Genomic DNA, 24,206 nt, shown 5'->3' on the forward strand with positions numbered 1-24,206 from the left:
TCCAAAGCAGAAACATAATGCGATGTTCGCAGCGTACTTCCTTATATACCCACGAGGTGGGGCGGAGTTACGCATGCAAATTCCGCATGCCCATGGCATTGGCACTGCCATTGGGCGCTGTTGAATACGATGAAGATGATTGGCTTCTAAGCGAAACCCCCATTCGTTAGTCACTAACGTACGTCGTAGTGACTGAACGAAAGGGAACATCACTTACTCACCCTCAAGTTGTTCCAAACCTGTATGAATTTCTTTCTACTGCTAACACACACACACACACACACACACACACACACACACACACACACACACACACACACACACACACACACACACACACACACACACACACACACACACACACACACACACACACACACACAAAGATATTTTTAAGAATATCGGTAACCAGACAGTAACGGCACCCATTGACTTCCATAAGGGAAAACATACTATGGAAGTCAATGGGTACTGTCAACTGTCTGGTTACCGACATTCTTAAAAATATCTAAATTTGTGTTCAACAGAAAGGGTTGGAACAACACGAGGGTGAGTAAATGACAAAATTGTGTTTTTTGGGTGAACTAACCCTTTAAAATAAAAAAGATAACAGAGCTCAAAATGTTGAGCAAACTTTTGACTTGCTTGCAACACTGAAACTTTCATCTGTCGATGACGCCACACTGCCATCTATTGTACCGTTTACATAACCCAAAAATACACAAACATATATTTCATACAAATTAGTTTTTATTTATTTTTCACATATCTGATATTTGTTGGGACATTTATTCAAAAAGGTGCTATATAGTAATAGAATGACGTAACCCAAAAGCATAGTACAGTTAACCGCCCACAAAAAAAGAAGAAAAAAAAAGAGAAAATATGTACACATAACTAAAAACACAACCTACAAAGTATATAAATCAACAAAATAATCAACAAATGACACAAAAAATACAATACAGTACACAGAGAGAAAACACTGGTGTTAAAGCTGATCTTTCCAACTTTTCTTTTCTCTTACATCTCTGTGTATGGGCATTTTCCATGCTCATACACGTACAATGGGGTATAATAAACCAACATTTAAAACCAAAAATATGTGATTGTGACTACTGAAAACTGAATGAAAATTAAAGGTATGGCAGTGAGGAAAAAGTGCTACTTCTTTAGTTTTGAGAGCAAATGTTTCACTCTCACATTCATTACGCTTAGTACAGTATACTGCATTAGATTGGAATTCACTCGCAATATCCAGGCATGTTCAAGCCACCAAATGCAGTCCATCAGACTCAAGTCTAGCCTCAGCTCTGATGAAATCTTCACAATAAGTGTGACAGACAGTAAGTGGATGTTACTGGGTGGATCTGACCTGTTCCTTTTCTAAGGGGGTCATAAAATAAGGTCACATTTATTGCAACATGCACAAGTCCTATTTACTCATCCAGGATCTTGTACAAATGTTTGTCTCAGTTACAGAGAGACAAATCGTTTTTTTTTTTCAGGTAGGTTTACAGAGAAAATACTGTTAAAGTGTGTGAGGTTGTGACTCAACCCAAACCATAACATCTTCAAATCAATCTTTTGATGAGAAATGTTCAGTGATCTACACAAAACACAGTATCTACAACAACACTGGAATTCATGTTTAAAAGGTTTTTGACTGATTTGACATAATTTTTACACTGTTTTTGAGCATAGTTGAGCCTAATCCATCTGTCACAGGACTAAAAGACCTGCTTTCGCTCAATATGATGTATTGTGTCACAATACTGGTCTGCAACCCATTACAAGCTACCAGAATATGGGTCTTCCAAAGGGATTGTCATCAAGCATGTCTCAAAAATCTCCCTTTTTTTAATCGCTATGAATTAAATTCAAGTTCTTATCATTACAAGGTGTGTCTATGTTGAGTAGCCAGCTAAATTCTGTTTTTGGTTTCTGTATCATTCATTTGACCAACACAGAAACCTTCTTGGTTTTTCTACTCTAATAAGCACCATAGTTAAATGGTAACCAGACCAGAAAGCTTGAGAACATACACAAAAATCTTGTATCTTTTATGGCTAAAATGGTTTTTGTGTACTGATGAGGTTGGAACAGAACGCATATACTCATGTGTAATGGCTAACTTAAGCACCTCTGTAATTATGAACCCTGTAGTGCAAGATATATATACGATAATGGCCTCTAATCTCTTAACCGAGAGTACACTCTGTCTCGTTTTTTTGTACCCCTAAATGCACATACGTGGCAAAGCTTGCAGGTGAAAGACATCTGATATGAATTATTACTCTAAAAATTGAAATACCCTGAATAATTGAATCAAAAAACCATTTTGTGCTAACAAGTGAAGCTTTACCAGTAGTACTGCACGGGGAAGTGGTATAGTGTAGGGTACGATCAGTGTGGAATAGTATTGCTGGTGAAGATCAGTCACTCTTGTTTGAAATGTGAGGCTAATCCCCAACATACTGCTTTAACAGGAACCTTTTAGATCCACGTGGCTTTTACAACCTTCTGAATGAACTGATATGTACAAAATGCATCATCTCAGCCATAGATGTACTGGATTCTGCAGCCCAAAGTAAATAATAGCACAATTGTCATACTAATATTTTAGTTTACATTAGCCTCAGGTGCCATGGTCCAAACGTCCTCTAAAATCAGCCCAGTTCAGAAGAAGCTGCAGTTTCATGCTCATGCTGTCCAAAGCATGCTTGAATATATGAGATTAAAATGTAAAATCTGTCCACTTCCCATGAAGACCGATATGGGACGGATAACAAGCAGAATCATTCTGCTTTAAGGTAGTTTGTCAGTTTGTCAAACCGCAATGGAGGGTCCTTGTCTCGCATTTCAGCAGCTTTATGAGCTGAAAGAAACATAAAGTGAGTGAGGTAATGCAGAAAATGTCTGAAACAAGCTTGGCCTCGAAGCTGAATACTAGCGACGTGTGTAATACTCTGTTCAGGAAGCATCGTCAGGCTTCATCAAACCTGAGAGAATTTGCTTCGTCTTTTGTATCGTCGTGGTGTGAAATTCAAGAATCAAGCTAAAATTGCAAGAAAAGAGGGCCGTTCTCATCTTTCTTGTCAGGCAGTACATAAAGACTTGATGTCCTTGTCTGTTCCAAGGACAAGGGCATCATTTTTTCAACACCTGCCTTTCACAGTGTCCATTCAGTCCATTGCGTGTAAACGTGTGTTTGTGTGGCACGTTGTGAGACTCTCGGTTGCTTTGGCTGTATTTTGTGTGTGTGTGCCTGTTGAGAATATGTGCGCATGTGTGTCAGACAGAAGAAGGGATCAGGGAGGTGTTTATCACTCTTTTTGTGACCTGCAGTTCTCTTCCCCCCCTTTTCCCCCCACTCTTCTTCCTCCTGCTCTCTCTTCCGGCTGCTGTCATCTGTGCGTTTGCAGTTAGACAAAGGCCTCGGGGTTGGTGCTGTTGTTGATCTGGACATAGATCTTGGGGTCTTCCTCGCGCTCCTGCTTCTCTCTGCGCAGCTGCCTGCTATAGTACAGAAGATAACTGGGCAGGCAGAATCCCAGCATGCTCAGGACCAGTAACCCCACGTTTACCTACACAGACAGACAAAAGCTTGAATTTGAGAATGCACATATTAAATTTGGAGGTGATTTTTACCGAATAACAACCTAAATTGTGATTAGTGTGTAGAGCAAGAATATAAAATGGGTTTAAGAGTTTGTATGCACTACTTTTCAAGATCTTTTCTTCCATATTGTAATGTACGTCTGAGTGAAACGGATTATTGAAAAAGACAAAAGGTAGGACAGGTACCTTTTAGTAGCCTGAAAGGTACCTGTAGCCCACTGACATCAGTTGTCCCCCCCACTGACGGAGAAATTTGCCATATTTTCGCATGCGTAATCCACACAATCGAGAATTTCGTGTGAGGCTGAAGGATTTCCCCAAGCAGATTTTGCAATGGGTTCAAGTTGGCCATGTGAATTCACCGTGTTGACCAACAGAATTCTGCTTGTGAGCAGTGCAGTGTAACAGTGTTGCCAAGTCTTTGGTTTTCCTGCGGAATTGGGCTACTTTTACACTGTTGCTGCGGGTCGTTTTTGTAGTCCGCGGGTTGAAGCAAGCATACACCCCCAAAAAATGATGCAAAGAAAGTACTCGTTTTGGCCAGATTAGGCTAGTTTTGATTAGAAATTGAATGGGTTTTGTTGTGCAGACCTGGCAACTCTGGAGCAGTGCTTCATCCATAGCTACACTACTGACGATAGGCAATGGACCTTTTTTGCCTACGATATTTCTCCAATATGATCACACCTTTATTACACAGTAAGTAAGTCATACGGGGTTGGAACAACATGAAGGTGAATCAATTCTTAATTAACTATCTCTTTAAATATTAGTAAGAGACTGTTTGCTCACCCAAAGTGGATCTCCATCCAGCGGGCCCATCATGGCCATGAAGAGAGGCTGTTGCAGCAATGCAAAAAGTGCGCTAATGAGGGACTGCATTCCTGTCAGACTGCCGAACTGAGAGGACGGGTACCTGCGCCCATAAAGAAAACCATTGTTCTTTAATCATGATTAAAAGCAACACCAATAAACACCCAAAACACAAAACCGTACTCACACAGCAGCATACAAGCCGCCAACGGCAGAGTGGATAAAGCCTCTCACGATGGTGTGCAACACAAAGGACAAAATCTAGGAGGGAAACAAGAAACCAGTGTTACTCAGTGCTTCCCCAAGGCAAAAATAGCCCTACTTTGTTTTTTTTTTACTTTGTCTAATGCATAAATATTGACTAGCTAGCCTTGAAAGAAAGCATTAGTAAATGGTGCCACTGGGAGGCGCTGTTGTGCTACTACATGCTAATGCTTCCGCTGCAGTAACATGTGAGGAGCTCTGCACCACTTCCTCTCCCATTAGGTACAATATTGTTCTGCAGGCAGTGAGACTGATGTTTTGCTCTCAGTTACCTGTAGAGGAAGATTGGGCACCAGGCAGCTCATCCCAAAGCCGACCAGCAGCAAATTAGTGAAGCTGAACGCGCGTGTGGCGTTGCTGATCTTCTGGATCAGTTTGTCACGTTTCTTTGGCTGAGTAGGATCCCTGAAGGAAAAGCCAAGAGTGCATTACGTAGATGCAATGCAACATTACGCTTGCAATCAAATAATGATTACAGGTTGAATTGGTTGGCGGCAAGTGTCAAAATGATGCATTAGGCAACAGGACGCTTATCATTGCACTCACTTTGTCACTTGTTTCTCATTTTCATCCTCACATTCTTTGAGCTTCCAATCCATGATGTAACCGATCACAGGGGCCGTTAGGAGACACAGCAACTGTAGCACCCCGAAGATAGATGTGTATGTGCTCACTGAGAGAGAAATAATGTTGAGTTTTAACATTGTTCTGAGGGTCATTCTGCCAAACAGAATATGTTTGAAGCTGATGACATACATAAACATACGCTATCATACAAAAGTTTAGGAAGAAAAAACTAAGATTAAGACACATGAAATTGATCAAAAGTGAGAGAAATGTATTATGTTACAAAAGAACTTTCTATATATCAAATAATCCTGAAAAAAAGGATTTCTGAAGGATCATGTGACACTGAAGACCGGAGTAATGATACAGAAAATTCAGATAAAAATATATAAAAAATATTTCACAATATTACTGTAAAAAATAAGAGACTTCAAACTTTTGACTGATAGTGTATCAACAAAATCAAGTAACTATTTTGTTCATGTCTCCACCATTTTGATTTTTAAAAATATTTTAAAAAATAAATCATTAATCAACACCTAATGTCAAATAGACTGACAATATATTATTGTATTTATATATAATAAATATATAAAATATATATGAAAACATAAAAATATATATTACCATTAAAATGTATTAATTTAGCTTGAGGTGGAAGAATGTAATTTACAGCCTTTAAAAATGGAAAAGACACCCATTTCATTGAATGACCCATGACGTGTTCCTGTGAAGTTTAGGTGGACAGATGAATGTTTGGATGGATATTATACTGTGCACTGACTTTGATGCATCATGTCAATCTCTAACCACCAAGGGCTGGGTTCATGCTTTTACATGACAACATGAATCAATGTCAAATGAAGGTGGAAAAGGAGGTGGAGGAGGAAGGAGGGGGGGACATGGTGGGGGGTGGGGTGAGAGAGGTGAATCGAGAATGCATCTCATTTTGCCTGTAGTCTTACCCATTTCCATCCTCTCCACTGAAAAAACACACCAAGCAGCACGACATAAGAGAGTGCAAACAGAGGACAGGAGACAGACAGCAAGGAATTAGCAACGTGAACCTGCTGCGGCCATTCGAGTACATATTAAACGCATGATTAAGAGTTGTTAGGCAGCCAATCACTCAGTGACATCGGAAAACATTTAAGAAGGAAGCTGTGAGAGGAATAGAGCACAACAGTGCATTTTCAGCAGCCTTGATAATACAGAAATATTTTTCCCATAATTTTCTCCATAGGCATTTCAAATACATCTTAAATTAAGAGCTCTAAGCCATGAAACCAAACCATACATCTACAAGCTGAATCATAACATTACAAAGTTTGATTTGAAGCAAAACATATATGAGAAAAAAAAAAAGGCAATATGCTACTTGTGAGATGTGGTTACTGACCGCCAATGATTGTAAGCATTGTAAATTGTGTGTGTATATGTATATGCATGTATATGTGTGTATATATATATATATATATATATATATATATATATATATACATATATATTCAGATATTTTTAAATAAGTAGTATGCATGAATTTATTTAATATAATTTAATTGATTTCTTTTAAATGAATTATTATTTTAATATTAAATAAAGAAATTAGTAAAAAAATTTTTTTAATGAATTCATTAAATGTACTGCACAAATATTTCGATAATATAATAATGTTAGATATTTATCCTTTGTATATTAATCAGAGTGAACACCTTTTTTAAATATATTATTGATATTTATATATTAATCTTTGAGCTACTTCTGTTATCATAAAAATCTATTTCTCTTTGGAGAAAATGAACCCAACTGTTGCGTTCTATTCCATAGGTGACATTTAGCGTTGGAGCAACAGAAACAGCTTTTAGCCTGTAGCATCAGACAACTTGTTTGGCAGCCTGTTGTGAATATTTGACAAACATACCTTTGTTTAGGTCTCCATCAGTAAGGGACTCCAGAATATTGTTCATGGCCCCCATGTAGAAGATGAGTCGGAGCTGAGTCACACACATTGTGATGAGGCTGAGCATGAATATGGGGCTGAAGATGCTCCGCATGAAGGACTGGGCTGAAAAACACATGTATTAAAACTTTTATTATTAAAACAGTAACTGAATTGGCGTCTTAGGGTGCGTTTACACGACAACAATGTAATAAAAACAGTACAGACAACAACGTTGTCAAATGATCCCAGTTCACATGGATCCGTGAAAACGACTCAAAATGCTGTATTATGCATGCTAGGCCAGTAGTTGGCAATGTCACATTGTAAAGAAACACTACACGCCTATAGACTGAACATGCGCATGATGTCTCCATTTCACAAATTCGAGTTTCGGTATCGTTTTCAAAAACGTGTACTTTGAAACCCATTTTCAAAAGTTTGCTTTTTCAGGCCCCCAAATCGCTGTTGTAGTGTTAATGAACAACCAAAACGCATTTCCATTTTTAGTTGAAAACTGTGACGGGTAAACGGCCCCTAAGTCACCACAATTTAGGTAGGATGCTCTAATGCCTTTAAAAATAGCCAGATACTGCTCACATGGAAAATAACTCTACAGGTGCTTGGACAGCCAGGCAACACTTCAATGTCTCGCACAGTAACACAGAGGCCGGATGGTCTGGGTTTGTCAATGATCCACTAATTCTAGCTCAATGAATGCATGCTTCTGTTCAGCGACTAGCAATGGAGAGACCATTATGGTGCTGTTACCTGGTAGATTGGGAATCTGAACTCAATTCACCTCACATGCTCCGGAACACACGCACACACACACACACACACACACACACACACACACACACACACACACACACACACACACACACACACACACACACACACACACACACACACACACACACACACACACACACACACACACACACACACACACACACACACACACACACACACACACACACACACACACACACACACACACACACACACACACACACACCTTGTTTCCATGTTTTATGGGGATTTTCCATAGACACAATTATTTTCATACTGTACAAACTGTGTATTCTATCCCCTACCCATCACAGAAAACTTTCAGCATTTTTACATTTTCAAAAAACATCACTAAGTATGATTTATAAGCTGTTTTCCTCATGGGAACAGAAAAATGTCCCCACAAGGACAAGGATTTCGGATATTGCCATCTTTGTGGGGATATTTTGTCCCCATACACACACACACACAGACACACACACAAACAAACTACCTCATTATTCCCCTAAGAAACACAAACACTCACACACTTTCAAGCCGCCAGCACTGAGTCTGAACGTAATTGACTGCAGTAATGGAAACACAGGGTGGTGAAGGCATTAGCGCTCTATGGATGACAGTTAGAAGGGATCAGCATCCGTCTCTCTCTCCAAGCTCACACAACATCTCCTGCTGCGTCTCTAAAACAGCCCTTCGGTGCTATCTGCCCTCTCCCTGGCCACCTTCTCAACCCCTGCCAATTTTAGCCCCTTGCCATGGGTCGTCCAGGAACGCGGTCTGAATCGATTGCACGCTCCGTTTGCTACAAAAGAGCCCAACCGGGAGCCCCGTTGAGGGTTACAGAACCCTAAAAAAAAGGGGGCCGGTGGGGAGCAAGGGCCCTTTTGCATTATTCTGACAAGTTTGAGGTGAATTTGGAATAATTGCATGGCACAGATTTGGGTTAGTAAAGCAAAGTGCAAACACAGCGTGTGCCTGCAGCATCAAGTGGTTCAGCAACCTCCAGATGTCAGAAGCCAGGCATAAGGCTAATGAAGGAATCCCCATGCACAATAAAAGGGATTTACTGAGAAGCGTTCATTAACATCGCCCCCTGTCTGCTCGCATATTCCCTGCATGTCTGGATGGCAAAGGGTGCGCAGTGAGGGGGAAGACGCCATGGCTCTCTGTGTTCTGTCCAATTCTTTCTGAAATATGCATGATTGCAGGATTACACAAGTCACTTGACTTTGATGAACAAGGACTTTGTTCAACACATTAAAACAGTGGAAATAAAGGAGTTTTGGTAATCCAATAACCACTATTCTGCCTTCATAATTAACAATCAACTTGCATAACTTTAAATTATTTGGCACTCACGTCACCGGCTCATTAAAATGGAACCTGAAAGACACCTACAGCGGGGCACAAATGTCTAGAGACCACTAATGAAAATGTAATACAATTTTTTGACAACATTTTATTAAAAAGATGCACTAAAGGGGTCATGAAATGAGAAATACAAATTCCCTTGATCAGCATCATTGCATCTTTGGCCCTGCCCACTGGCGTGTTAGTAAGATGAGAAGGAGAGAAGAGAGATACAGGATCCCTGGACTAAAAATAACATTACCCTCTGAAGAATCCTAATGCTAGCAGAGTGGTTATTTATTTTCAATTATGTGAATGTCTCAGTAGGGTATTATTTGTTTGTTCGGTACATTTCACTGTGGATTCTTTGGTAAATCAGTTGCAATTTCGCCGCAGGCTTTGCAAACAGACCTTTACTGCAAGATATGGACCCGACAGTAATGTGAAAACATGATGTTATGATGAGTCATGTACAGTCAGATGCACAATCGTTTATTGCTGCTTCAGTAAAACCATTGACTAAATGCTCAACTTCGCATTGTTTCTCTAAGTAGCATGAAAATAATCTATCATTTAAATTCTGATTAAATTACAGAAAGCGATCAAAGAACCCTTCCTTTATAATCGCTGGAGCTGTCAATCAAACAGCACGTTTTTATCAGTGACTGAGTTCTGGACTCTCACTAAAACCCCTGTTATAATCAACAAATCTCTTATTTCCATTGTGTTTGAATGTTTAGTTATAATGAAAGCATTCGTGAGAGTGCAGAAATTGGGTTGCAATGACGAGATCACCGCACTTATGTGCTCAACAGACATATGTCTGTCATCAGCTCGTCAACGGCTCTCATACTGCTATCTTTCATGCCACGGGAGTAGTTCTAAATATAATGCTATGGGCAACACTTTTCACAATTAGTTAATCTCGACAGCCGTAACAGTAAAAACGCAGTAAACGTTTTGGAAAGAGTTCCACGTGTAATACTTATTTCAAATTCATATGCAAGGAAGATTTCAATTTCAAGATTGAAGATTTCATTTGATTTCAATCATAGAAGTGGGTGTTTACACTGACGTCTCACAGCAGACACTTCCCTTAAAACAGAGCGTTCAAATCAGAGGGCTAAAATCAGGCTAAAATTTTGATGTAAAAGTCACACTAACATTATAAGTGTAAAATGAAGTTCATGAACCCAGTATACATTTTATGTTATCAATTTTATAATTAATTAATTTTAAATTATAATTTTTTTTTTAAATGACAAACATCTTACCTAACTAAGGAGTACATGCAATGGTGAATTTTAAATATCTCTTACTTATCCTATGACATTTTTTCTTTGTTTTATGTTTCAAGATCCTAAAATAATAAAATAACATGGTAAAATAAAATGAAAATTCCCAGATTTTCGTTGTGGTTTTACATTTTTCAGATAATCAGAGGCAAGACTGGTCAACAGAAAACATCACAATAAGGACGATACTCACATTCCTCTTCAGACTTGCACTGGACCTCCAGATCGATGGTGGACAGGCAGAGTTTATTGCCTTCTTGGGTGGCCAGCTGTTTTGGATTGTTCTTCATGGAGTTGCCCACGCTCAGTCTCCGACCAACGGTGGTCACCTGCCTGTAGAACTGTTTCCCTGTGATCTTGTGGTCAAAGCCCAGCCAGCTGAACTTGATCTTCACACTGACAAGGTGGAGCGTGAGACAGACAATAAGTAAATTATGTTCCTTCAGAACCTTCAATAAATAAATACAGAAAACAAAATCATGGTTTGGGGTCTGTAAGATTTTCTATTTTAATATATTAATTAATATAATTTCATATAATATGTGTTATCCATATGATGGCAAAGCTAAATTTTCAGCATCATAGTCTTCAGTGTCACATGATCCTTCAAAAATCATTGTAATATGCTGATTTACTGCTCAAAAAACATTTCTTATTAACATCAATGTTGAATGTTATCAAATGTGTTAATATTTTTGAGGAAACTGATACATTTTCATCAGGATTCTTTAATGAATAGACAGTTCAAAAGAACAGAATGTATTTGAAATAGAAATATTTTGTAACATAAGAGTACTAATTCCTTTAAAAAAATCATACTGACCGCAAACTTTTAAATGTTCAGACACACTGGACTACATACGTGTAATCCATGTCCTCAGGTCCGGGGAAGGGCTCGAGCGGCCAGTTGAAGAAGCAGTTGATGAAGACCAGGCCGGCACAGCTGGCCCACACCAGAAGGATGGTGATAAAGGCAACACCGACGTCATAGATCACCTGATAGAGCAACAATAATCATCATTATCACTGATTTTAAGCACAGCTTATTAAACAAGTCCAAACTTTGCACTCAGATTTACCTTTATGCCTGGGAAGGTGACGGCAGATGAGGCGTACGAGCCAATCATGAGTGCGATGAAAGTGGAGCGGAGATCACCAAACATGTTGGGAAGCTACAAAAGAGCCAAACAGGGGATATCAAAAACTCTTCAGGACTCTTCAGGTCACTTTTTAGAGGCAATACTGGTAAGCAAAGCAAATAAATTATGAGCAATAAGAAAAACAAGAAAGATATCTTGCAACAGGATCTGTTTTAAATGACAAAACATGTCAGATATAGCAGAGGGTATGAAAGTAAACATTACATCAGGGTAACAGTGATATCCTCTGCTGGGAGCAACATGTAGGTGGGGGGACATTGAAAAGGCAACTGCATGCCATGAATATTTTTAGCAGCGAGAGAAAGTGTGAGGGACACTGGAGAAGATTGCATAATGCTGTTGCCTTTGAGCTGCATGGGTGGAGGAGTACAGCACTGGCTGTTCTTAACTGCAATGTCAGGGTAAACAACTGTCAGACGCCACAGACAAAAAAATACAGCGGAAGGAAGATAGCCTGAACGCCTAAGATAGAGAACCTCAGAGAATCTGAAAAGGAAATGAGGCAGAGGGAGCAAGAGTGTATTCTTAATGTTCAATAGTATTCTTTAAGAGAATATTCTTAAACATAATTAATGTACTATTGAATATTTTATTATTATTATTTATTTATCAATCATGTATGTCTATGAAAGGCGATTGAGCCAATCAGAGTAAGTATTCTGCAGGCTGCAGCCAGGTCATTCTCTATTGCACTGGTAAAGTTTTTGTGCAACATGAAAAGGATTCTCGGTTCAAAGCCTGGAAATATTATTAATTTTATTTAGAATCAGAATCAGAATGAGGTTTATGATTTGTATGCTTAAACACACAATGAATTTGTCATGGTGACAGAAGTTTCCAAAAAAGACAAATCAAATAAATGAATAAAAATTACAAAATTGAAAAACAATATCATTTTAATATATACATACAATTATATATAATATTTTATAATTGTATTCACTTACTTCATTTTTTTAATATAATTTTAATCCTTTCATTTTGATACATATTTAAAAATGTACAAATGTTCCATGTAGTCTCTCACTGTAATCAACTTGGATGTATAATAAATGTAAAATAATGCCGTTTAAAATAATATTGTATGTCACACCATTTTATATATATATATATATATATATATATATATATATATATATATATATATATATATATATATATATATATATATATATATATATATATATATATATATATATATATATTATTGCAGTTGCAGGGTGTCAAAGTGTTCTAGTACATGTTTCTTATTTTCTAATTTCTAGGTATTTTCCATTTCTCTGAATAAAAAAAACATCTATTTCACACCCGTCAACAGCTGACAGCTTCTTATATCACGTTTCCTCCACAACGCGCAGTTCAAACATCAACACAGATTTTCCAAGAACTCTCTGGACATCTTCCACTTCCCATGTACTTCACAGTTCAAACGCTTGTTAAAGACAAAAATGAAGGAAAGCTTTCCCTTGGAACCCAACATAGACGTCATTCACTGCCTCTAATTAGAGTAAAGGTCATCCCAGAGCCAAAACATCCCAGATGACAGACACTTACAATAACTCTCACACACCCAGCAGCCCTATAGGCGGCATTGTGCCTGTGGCTGGAGGGACTGTGTAAGAACAGCTTTGGCTAATGGACTGTGGAACAGGGCCGACAGGACAGAGAGCAATGGCCTTTTCATGGAGTTGAGTAACATGTGAAGTACCAAGAGACTGTTTCAATAACGTGGTTCTTCTGCTATCTCAGACAGTCCCTAGCCATGGCTGGCCATGTGATGTCAAACACAAAGAGACACTGCGACAAAGGCCCTTTTATCAAACTTATCTTGTATTATAACGCGATTGTCGCTCTGTCTTCCTTGTGCTTAAGTGAAATACAAAAAAACATTGAAATTTGACAAACACTGATAGTCTACAAGTAAGTCAATAAGACCCGAGGAATCCACTGAGACCAAACAGTCCCAAAGTCATGACCACTGGAACAGAGAAAACACTGTAGTGTAAAACAACCAAAAGATTTACAATAATCTGAAATACAAAACATTATTTTGAAACGATTAAATTAATATTAAAATTATTATCGCTACATCTCTAAATATTAAAAAATTACATCTGATACTAATCTGATGGCACTTGTGAGGCAAGTACATAAGATACACTAACATTCAAAAGTTTAAGAACAGTCAGTTTTATTCAGCAAGCACGCATAAATTAAAGTGACATTAAAGACATGTATAATGTTACAAAAAAATTATATAATTTAAAATCAATGCTGGTCATCAAAAAATAGATGTATTGATCCAAAAAATGTATCATGCTTTCCACAAACATATTAAGCAGCACAACTGTTTTCAACAGTGATGATAATAATGATGAATGTTTCTTGAGCAGCAAATCATCATATTGAAATGATTTCTGAAGGATCATGTGACTATGAAGACTGGAGTAATTCAGCTTTGCATCACAGGAATAAATTACATTTTAGAATATATTGAAATAGAAAATGTAAAAAAAGTTATTTTAAATTGTAATAATATTTCAATAATGTTTTGATCAAATAAAAGCAGCCTTGGTGAGCATAAGCAACTTCTTGCAAAAGCATTAATAATCTTACCAATCATTTCCTTTGAATAGTAGTGTATGTACAAAAAAATAAGTAATATTTCATTAATTTTATCACTGTAGGCATGGAGCTTTCTCTGTACTATAAATTGCATAAACTGAGTGCTATTTTTAGCCTTGAGCTACCCAGAAGCTGATTTAATTTGGGATCGATGTGCACTAAAGTCAGCGGGTGTGATACTTGATTGATTTGTTGAAATAAAAAAGGAAATTCTGAAGTGCCTGAGTTGAGTTACTGTGTCCTACTCTCCTAAAAGCACCTGTCAAAATTGATTTATGTGTGGGGGTTTTGTATGAAAACAAATCAATTAATAGTTTCATGAGAAAACACAACAATAGTCATTATGAATTTGGCTTCCCCATCCCCATTTGTGCAACATATGACCACAGAAATCTTTCAAATCCTTTTTCCAGCTCTCTCTGAGAAGAAGGAGGGTGAGTCATTGTAAACGGGTTGGGGGGAGGGGCCTGAAGGGGCTAAATCATACTCGCCACCACGAGAGAACGACAATGAGTGAGAAGAAATTAACATAGGAACACATACATAGAAGTGAAACATAGAAGTGAAAGAAAAAAACTTGAGCCGGTGAAAGCTAGTAAAGGCTGGCCAGATCCTGACATTGCAAAGTCCAAATATGGCTGCCAGAGGGTCATATATAGTCTGCCTATATTTAACATGCACTTGATCATTATTTGTTCCACGCTTAACTGACTGTTTGGCCCTGGTGCATTTATGACTCATTTTTGCATCATTTTTAGTCCCGCTCATGGGGTCTGCTTCATCAGAATTATTCACACACACGCATTGGATTTGGCACAGGTTTTACGCCGGATGCCCTTGCTGACGCAACTCAGTAGTGAGAGTGCTGGGTGCATTTAGATGGCTAATTGTATTATAAAACTATCACACCTCATTTTGAGGTGTCCAATGGACCAATGGACATGCAGCAAGATATCGGTGTGATCAACAGGAATAACAACTGATAATGATGGCATCATTGGCATGCCCACTTACTGAGTATTTTTAATGTTTTCTGGAGCCTAAAAGCACCTATTTCTCCATTATAAGCCATTTTTTTCTATTAGCTTCCTCACATGACTCAGCATCCTAAAGAAGTGGGTTATAAATGGATTGAAGGCACAAATGGAAAAAAAACAGCATTAGTGCATCAGAGAGTGAGACAGAGCTGGGATACAGAGGAACAGGATATCCCCAAAGAAATTTTAAGGTTCAGAGGTTGCAATATTACAGAGCTTCTAAAAAATTAAAAAATATATCGACATTCCCGTGCACACACGTTACAATTTCCGGTTAAAGTATACCCTACTATTATCAATTTCCTTTGTCAGTCACTGCTATTTTACTATGAAGTAAATGAGAGTATGGATGTGCATGAATTATTAAAGATGTATTTGCTCAAAACTTGGCTTGGTGTTCAAAGGTCCATTAAAAAATGACTGATATAGTAAAAAGTGCTCAAAATGTGGCTTTTGTTAGGGCAAAATGTCACATTTCAAGGCCTTATGTCCGCTTGAACAAATCAAATGTAACTTTGTGGCAGCCGAAAAACCGCCCCATGAAATAGGCTGATGGCACAATGGGTGGCTGGTGCATTGTCCTATATGCTAAGTTTAATGGTTCAAAAAAATATTGGTACAATAAAAAGTGATACAAATTTCGTTATTGCAATATTTTTATTGAAATATGCACTCAATAGTTTCTTGTGAGCACGGGGCACCGTATTATTTTATATATTTATTTCGTAAGAAGATATTAAAAATAGAAATAGGCAATTTCTGACATTCAATACGAACATATAGCTATAAAATGAATGTTAATAGCTAAGATAATTTTGTCTTGGAAAAATTTACTGGTTGCTAAGGTTTTCTGGGTGGTTGCATATTTATTTATATATTTTTCTAACTTCAGTTAGGTTGTGTTGAAAAATATTTTTTTTTAAATGGTTGCTTGCCATACAGCCAGTGGGATGACATATAGAGACAGACAGAGAGCTAAAACGGGAGAGGATAAGAGCTGCAGAAATGGGTAGATGAAGGATTGAGGTCAGACAGTGAATCAGATGGCTGGGAGGGGACAGTCCAGCCATTAGACAGAGAGCTGAGTCAGTGTACTGGGAAAACATCAGAGGTGTGCTGGGAGGAAACACAAGCTCTCAGGCACTCGCACTGCAGCTGCACTAGAACTGCTGAGTGCGCAGACACAGAGAGACAAAAAAGTGAGGAAAAGAAAGACACGGAAGGGTCAACTGCCAGCTTTACCTAACCTATTATAGTGGTTGTCTTCAGAATGTGAGACTTGGTTATATTCATCATAGAATACAATGTTCAGAAAAGTTTTCTTTTTGTCCCACCCCTCCACGGTGATTGGCCAACTGGGTAAAATGACAGTGACGAGCACTACATTTTCCCCAAAGTTGAACATTCTTCAACTCTCTGCGATAGGTGAAATAGACATTTAGCAACTTTTTTACGCTCCTGATAGGTCAATTGGAAAAATACACTAGCCATAGGAAAAAATGCTTTGGTGGACACACGGCCTTAGGGGTGTTCTGGTTGGTTGCCAGGGCATAGTTAGGAAAAATTGCTAAGAAAAATAACAACAAAAATCAACAATTTCATTTGTGTCTGTAGCAAAAATGTTGCACGATGGGTTATTTGCTAAAGTTTAGATTTGTTCAAATACCAAACAATAAGCAACAATGATAGTGATGCACTAGCAAGTATCCTTAAAGGTGTGTATTTTTTATAAAGATAAGTAATTTTTTTTGACTGTACTAAAGTATTAAAATACATTAATATGTTTGCAGAGATTTAGTTAAAATGTTTAATTAAAGTTAAAATTGTGTTACAGCCAATTATTCCAGTGTGTTCCATGTCAGAATGTCTGTTTTTGTTTAATTCTGTGTGATTTTGCTCAGTGGCAATTTACCGGATAGTATTTTGACACCCCTGGTTGCCAGTTGGCGGAAAATACAGTGTATTGCAGCCATGGAAGCTGTCAATATTACATATGGCACCTTTAATAAGTCTAATTACAGTAACCAGTAACCATTATAAAGCTATTGAGAGATGCACCCAAACAACAGATGTCAGACAGTATGAACTTTATGAACCTCACGACACAACCAGCAGGGTAAAACACATAGTTATAGAGAACAGCTGGGAAAAGGTTCTAAGACCACAACAGCTGAGATAACAGTTTGTACTTTTCTGCTATGCACTCAATCATGCATTCTTTCTGAATCAGTTCACTCACTCTTTCTGTGTGTGTTTTTCTCTGTGTGATAGAGATAGAGGATTGCCCAGACAGGCTGAGGCATGAAAGGTAGCACAAGAACCGGGGATATAAAATCAACAACACAAGCAGATGAACTGGTTGCCGGAACGGCTGTCCCATCAGCTATGAACTCTTTAGACCCCAAAGTTTTCAATGACCTCAAAACAGCATGCAGAAACAAGAGACAAGCACCCTTCAGCTGCCAATGAGCACAACTTCCTGTTTTCTTCAACTGCTCTCTTTTATGTTTCTCAATATGAACCCAATGTACTGCTACATTGGGTTCAGATGTCACACTAAACACAAAACTTGTTGTTGATTTGTTGCCTTTATCACTTAAACTGTAATAGTGTGTGGAAAGACACAATAGCTCTGAGCTACCTTGCTGTCTACTGCTTACATACACAACTGCCTTCCAAGGCAACATAATAAATAGAACAGTATAAATGACCATTGGCAGCAACTTGTCCCTGTCTTCTGTGTATTATTCAGACACTGTTTCTGTGAGTTACATTAGTATACCAGTAAATGCAGCAAGATACCATCTTTATGAGTAAGTCATCACATCATTAATTACTGATTCTTTTAAAACACTGATTCGTTTAGAAAGTGACTTTCTAAATATTGCATAATCCATAATCGATGCATAATCCGAAATCGCATAGTACCATACTATTTTTACTATTTCTCCCATATCTTTACATGACAGAAATAATAAGAATAGTATGGCTGCTAGTATGCTATTATAATGTTTCGCTAGAGTCTTTAAGAGAGAGGCTGGTTGAAATTGGAATAGCACACTACTACTCTCACTACTCTTACTACTCTTACTCTACTCTTAATATTTCTGTCATATAAAGATATGGATGAGCCATTGTGTCATATTATTGAAAAAAATCTAATCACATCCTTTGTCAGGCAATTTCTATATGAACCAGTGGGCTAAATAAAATAATGTCTATTTAAGGATGAATAAATGATGATGCAGTAATTTTTGGGAACAGAACACACTTGCATTATTCAGCTATGTTGAGATTTAGTGGCATGTGGCCAGCATGTGAGATTGCGCCATGGTCTTTGCGCAAAAGACCGGAAAGGACACCCACTAGTATGACATGAGCACTTACTGTGAGTGAGGTGAAGGTCATGCACATGCCTCCAAACCCATTCAGCGCAAGGGCAAAGAAGATTAGGATGGAGAGATCTGTGAAAGAAAAATACAAGGGGATGTCAAAAAGAGCAGGGATAGGTGGGTATTAACAGCAATGATGGTCTCAGCTGGATTTGCAAACATACTTCTAGGGTCACTGGCTCCATATGCAATCAGGATGCAGGAGAAGGCAAACGAAGCACTACGAAGAGATAATTTCATGTTATTCTTATGACACATCATGTATCCCACATATAATGCTTATATTTTAGCACAGGGATTTTCAAACTGGAGGCCATGGAAAAGTTATAACATAATAAAATATAATATATAAAAAAAATAACAAAACAAAAACACACACATATATATAAACTTTTATGTTAGATGCAATTATTCGCATTTAATCAATTTGACAGCACTATTCAAAATATAAATAAATAATATCAAAATAAAACAATATAATATTTAATAATTAAAAAATATTTAACACAAATGTATAATGTTAATAATAATTAGTATAATACATTTTTTTTTACCATATTAATGGAGTCTATTTTTATTTAGTGTATTCAGAAGCCAGTTTTGCTCCTATACCTGCCGAGCAGCCTTAATTTGCGTGGGCCGTATTTGTCCATGATAATGCCGAGGGGCAGTGTGATGGCGCTGAGGAGGAAGGAGCCGATGGTGAAGGCCAAGTTCAGCATCTCATCTTGCTCTTTACAGATGGTCCAGCCATTCATCTTAAGATTTTCCTCCTCCTCATTTCTTGGGCCTGTTGTTGTACCATTTTCATTCTCAGATACATTCTGCCCTGTACTATTACCTGGAGGATTGGAAAGCATAAGACAGAATGAACCCAAATTGAGCAATCTAATCACCTAACTAGCACTAACCAGTGTGGACCAGCGTGGAAAGTCATGCCGGTCTAAGCTGGTCTTTTTAGCTGAGTAGTCAGCAGTCACATGTAAAACTCTATGGACTAATTGGGACTTCTAGGAATGGCACTCTGGGAATTAAAACAGGAAATGCCTTTATGAGTGCACCATCATGTCCCCCTCCTAAAGCAGCCAGGGTGCTGGGCATAGGGCCAAATAAACAGGCAGCTGTACACAGTAAACAACCATAGCAGAAATAGAATGGGAGTCTATTTGAACCCACAGCCTCAACTCCTTCTTACAACCGTCAAGACATGAGCAGCTTGACTAACATCTAACCCTGTTTTTTACCCAGTGCTCCCCTGTTGTTTTGACCAAGAATAATCATGCTTTGGCTGGGCAACAAGTCTCTTACTTGATTCTTCAAGACTCAGGAAAGTTGTTTAAACAGCGTTCTTTTGATTTGTCAACGGCCTTGAAAATGGTCTGGAATAACTTGTTCTGATGGGGGATGTGGCTGTTTGCAGCATATGGTGTTATGAATGTAACAGGGTGGGCAAGAGACAGAGAGTCTTTGTGTGAGGGATTTTTGTTCGCATGTAATCAGTAAACAAAAAAATTAGCCGTGTTTGAGAAGCAGAGATGACCTGAGCAGGAGATTGATGATGAAAAGAAATGGGTTAGAGATCACTGATTGATTATTAGAGGACAGATATCTGTTAAGCCTGAGATATTTTGCTGAGCAATAAAGGAGGAACTGCCTTGAGTCAATTCACACCCATTTCAATAGCTGCTCCTGATAGCAGTTACAGACTGACACAGACTGCAGCCTTGGTGAGCATGAGACTTCAAAACATTTCAAAAACATAAAGCAATCTTATAAACCCCATACTTATGAATGGTGCTGTATTCTTATGAATAAAATATCAATTAAAACATATAAATAAAATGTTATGGACCTAAAAACAGCCTCCATTTTCTGTATGCATTTGGGTTGAAATATGACTTGCAGATGTTCTTGACAGGTTTTGTTGGATTCACATTTTAGGTTGCACCTAAACTTTAGTACCTCAGATGTTTCTGAACCATTGTTCCACTAGATATAATCAGCAACAGCAAAAACCAGAGACAGCCAGGCCTGATTTTCCATTTGCTTTGATATGGAGAAGTGAGAGAAGAACGGAATGAGAATTCAACTCAAGTCTGAAGCACAAAGCCGTCATGAACAGAAGTGCCGGGCCAAAGCATTTAGCCAGACAAGCATTTTCCTCGTCAGTGTTTCCTCATGCCAGCTGATTAAAGAGAACCAACCAGCTGATAATGTGAGATAGAACGCTGAGTCCAAGGGAAACAAGTAGGCTACTAGGTGAGGAAGTGGCAAGATCATCTCATATTTACATTGAGTAAACATTTGAGCCACATTTACTTCCTTTTGTCATGAGACATGTGAGGCCTGGTGTCTAGAATCTCTGAACTAGATGCTGACAACAGCTGAAATGAAAGAGAGAATGGAAGTGTGAATGCGCAGGATTGCAATGTGCATTGACATTTTGACCTCTCCCACTATTCTATCAATAAAAGTCAAAATAAGCGTTGTACTAGACTATTACTTCATGATAGCTAACAGCGAGGAAATCTGAGGAGGATTAAATCCATGTTTCTGTTGCTGCGTGAACCACAAAGTCTCAAACACAAGAAAGCTGCAAGCTGTGAATATAGCTCAAGCCCCAGTGACACCGCTACCCTGGTTTTAGCGCAACTGTGCAGGGAGGGCAATATTTAAAGCCGGTAAATGCAAAAGACCTATGTCAAAGTCATTTGAATATGCCACATTTACTGCAGCAGCTGGTGCCACTATGACTGCGATTTAAATTTAGAAGAATTTCAGGTCATAGGATGTTATAGGTCACTTACAAATGAGTGTAAAAGTTATCATTTGCAGCTCAACATTTTTTAAAGGGGTGGTAAACCACGATTTCACTATTCTAACTTTAGCTAGCGTGTAATGTTGCTGCTTGAGCATAAACAACATCTGCAAAGTTACAACGTTCAAAGTTTAAAGCAAAGGGAGATATTTGCTTTTAAAGAAATCAGTTTCTAAGAACTACAGCAAACGGCCAGTAGGCGACTACAGACATTCCTCCAGGGTTGGTGACATCAACAGGCTCAATATTTACATAAACCCCTCCTCCGAGAAGATTAAATAAGGGAGGGTGAGGCCATTTTGTATCGCGGCGCTGTTGTGGTATAAGTTAGTTAGGCTGGAGTGTTGTTGGCGCGATGCCGAGGAAACGCTGTTATTTCCATCCGGATTGCAGGTCTGGGGTACTTGCTCTGTTCAGCCTTCCTTGGGACGGGGGTGTGTTGCAGAGCGTTTAACATACAGCATGTTATATGCACGTGTGTTTGAGTCAGCGGGGAATCAGGCGCGCGCAGGGCTCCCTGCAGCACATCTAACAGAGGAAAACATCCACCGTCTTCGCGATTTCAATGCCGGATTTGCACAACGTCAGCTGCGTGAAAAAAATACCGCTGCACATTTCACGGAGGACAACACAAACTTCCACAAACTTCGCGAGTTCAATACAGGATATGCACAACGGCTTGTCCTGAAAGCTGGATTTACAAACAGAAGCTGTTTACGGGCCACAACCTGTAAGTCTGATTTATTTTTCATCGATGTGTTTTCCTGTAATAGGTTGTAGCAAGGAAGTAAACAGATGACAGCGCTGTTCTGCAAACCAGTCTGTTAAATGCTCATTCATACTTAACGTTATCCGACGAACACCTAACATTACAAACACTAACGTTAAAATCTCAACAGCGAACCTGGCATTAGTGTAAATGATTCTTTGATTAGAGCTTGTATGTATTGTTTATCTTCAGGCTTGCTAAACATGGGTCTGTGTGTGATTTGGCTAACTTACTAGTTAAAGCCAGTGCTTAGTGTTCGTTTTGGGTTAGTTCTTGCGACAGATATTTGGCTATAATCGTTCTAAAAATACAAAAGTTAAAGTGCCATTCAGTAGCGATCATTATAGACCCGCAGTCTTTACTCATTAGGACTGAGCAGGTTCTGCTCGATCATCTTCACTCAAATGTTCTGGGTCTGATTCGGGCTCATATGGTTTTATTAACGCCGACCAAATCACAGCCTCCAGGTAAGGGGCGTGACGTTTCCGACAACCGTGCACTGCGGTTAGCGAATCAGAACACACTAGGCCAGCTAACCAATCAGAACCCACTGCGTATTTTTGAGGGACTGGCTTCATACAACCCGGAAAGCATCAGACCGTTTTACAAGGAGGGACAGAGCAGTGTAGAATAAAGGTCAAATATATGAAAAATAAGGCAATTTTTTTTTTAAACGAAGCATGAACACATGTTACAGTGCACCCCACAAACACAGTCAAGCCTTCAAAAGAATGTGTTTTACCACCCCTTTAAGGCCAGAAGTATTTATCTATATATATATATATATATATATATATATATATATATATTGTGGCGCTGACGCTGTTAATTCTCAATTATAAATAGGCTTACTTGATTCACGTGCTGTTGGGGGGAGGTTGTCAGGGAGGGAAATAGAGAAGGGGGGCGGGACGCGTAAAAAAGTTGAGTGTCGGTGAGGAGTTAGTCTCGATCTCTTTTGCGTTTTGTTGTTTTTGGAAAGTTAAGACACCTCCTGATACCCGTGTTTTAGGTTGTACAAGTTCAGGAAATAAAACACAGCCCGTTGGGTGTTTGAATACTGGATTCTAGTCTCCTGTCTGCTTCTCTGGAAAGTGCACAACGTCAAACTATATATATATATATATATATATATATATATATATATATATATATATATACCAGAAAATTCAACAATTTTTTAAACAAAAAACATAAAATCTTATCTGTGACAGAAAGTAGTCTTTGATAATGTCTAAATGTATCTCCAAACGCAATAGCTAATAAAAGTAATTAATTATGTCTGAAAACACTGTTCTCAGCTACAAGGCTTTTCTCAACACTGTTTGGCCTATGCCATCTAGTGGTTATACTATGTATTACATTTTATTTATTTACTTCAACCAGATAGCATGAAATCTGTATATTTTTAACAATATGATAATTCAATAAAATAAAATAAAATGTGAATAATTTATTATTTAGAAGATATGACGCTTCCAGTATCCCTTTTTGTCATTACTTTACCCCCTCGCCATGGCAATGCATTTTCAATATATTGGCATCATGTTGAGAAAGTTTGGTGTGGATCATATGAAGCCCTTTGGAGCAGTAGTTAAAAATTCAGAGCTTGATTCAAATAACGGTCTCCCAGTGAAGGAACATTTTCTGTCAGTTCATTTTTGTGAAGTGGAATGTGTGCAAAGGATTGGGGGTGATTTAAGGCCACGAAGGATATTATGGTGCACCCTTCAAAACAGGCCGAATGAAGGACGGGAAATG

The 24,206-nt window shown here is 38.3% G+C and overlaps 1 protein-coding gene across 1 annotated transcript in view; it reads right to left on the bottom strand.

Moving 5' to 3' along the window:
* Positions 1-735: 735 nt before the first annotated feature.
* The window catches only part of slc43a2a (solute carrier family 43 member 2a), a 28,100-nt gene continuing 4,629 nt past the window's right edge, over positions 736-24,206 (bottom strand). The window contains exons 3-14 of the mRNA XM_079823081.1: positions 19,471-19,699; positions 19,023-19,078; positions 18,854-18,930; positions 11,724-11,816; positions 11,507-11,640; positions 10,838-11,040; positions 7,187-7,330; positions 5,245-5,371; positions 4,971-5,103; positions 4,622-4,695; positions 4,414-4,537; positions 736-3,587 (exon numbers count right to left, since the gene is read on the bottom strand). Coding sequence (XP_079679207.1) covers positions 3,426-3,587; positions 4,414-4,537; positions 4,622-4,695; positions 4,971-5,103; positions 5,245-5,371; positions 7,187-7,330; positions 10,838-11,040; positions 11,507-11,640; positions 11,724-11,816; positions 18,854-18,930; positions 19,023-19,078; positions 19,471-19,699 — 1,556 coding nt within the window. The 3' untranslated portion in view covers positions 736-3,425. The remainder of the gene's footprint in view (positions 3,588-4,413; positions 4,538-4,621; positions 4,696-4,970; positions 5,104-5,244; positions 5,372-7,186; positions 7,331-10,837; positions 11,041-11,506; positions 11,641-11,723; positions 11,817-18,853; positions 18,931-19,022; positions 19,079-19,470; positions 19,700-24,206) is intronic.

Source organism: Gobio gobio, assembly GCF_949357685.1.
Source record: "Gobio gobio genome assembly, chromosome: 8".
Taxonomy (NCBI): Eukaryota; Metazoa; Chordata; class Actinopteri; order Cypriniformes; family Gobionidae; genus Gobio; species Gobio gobio.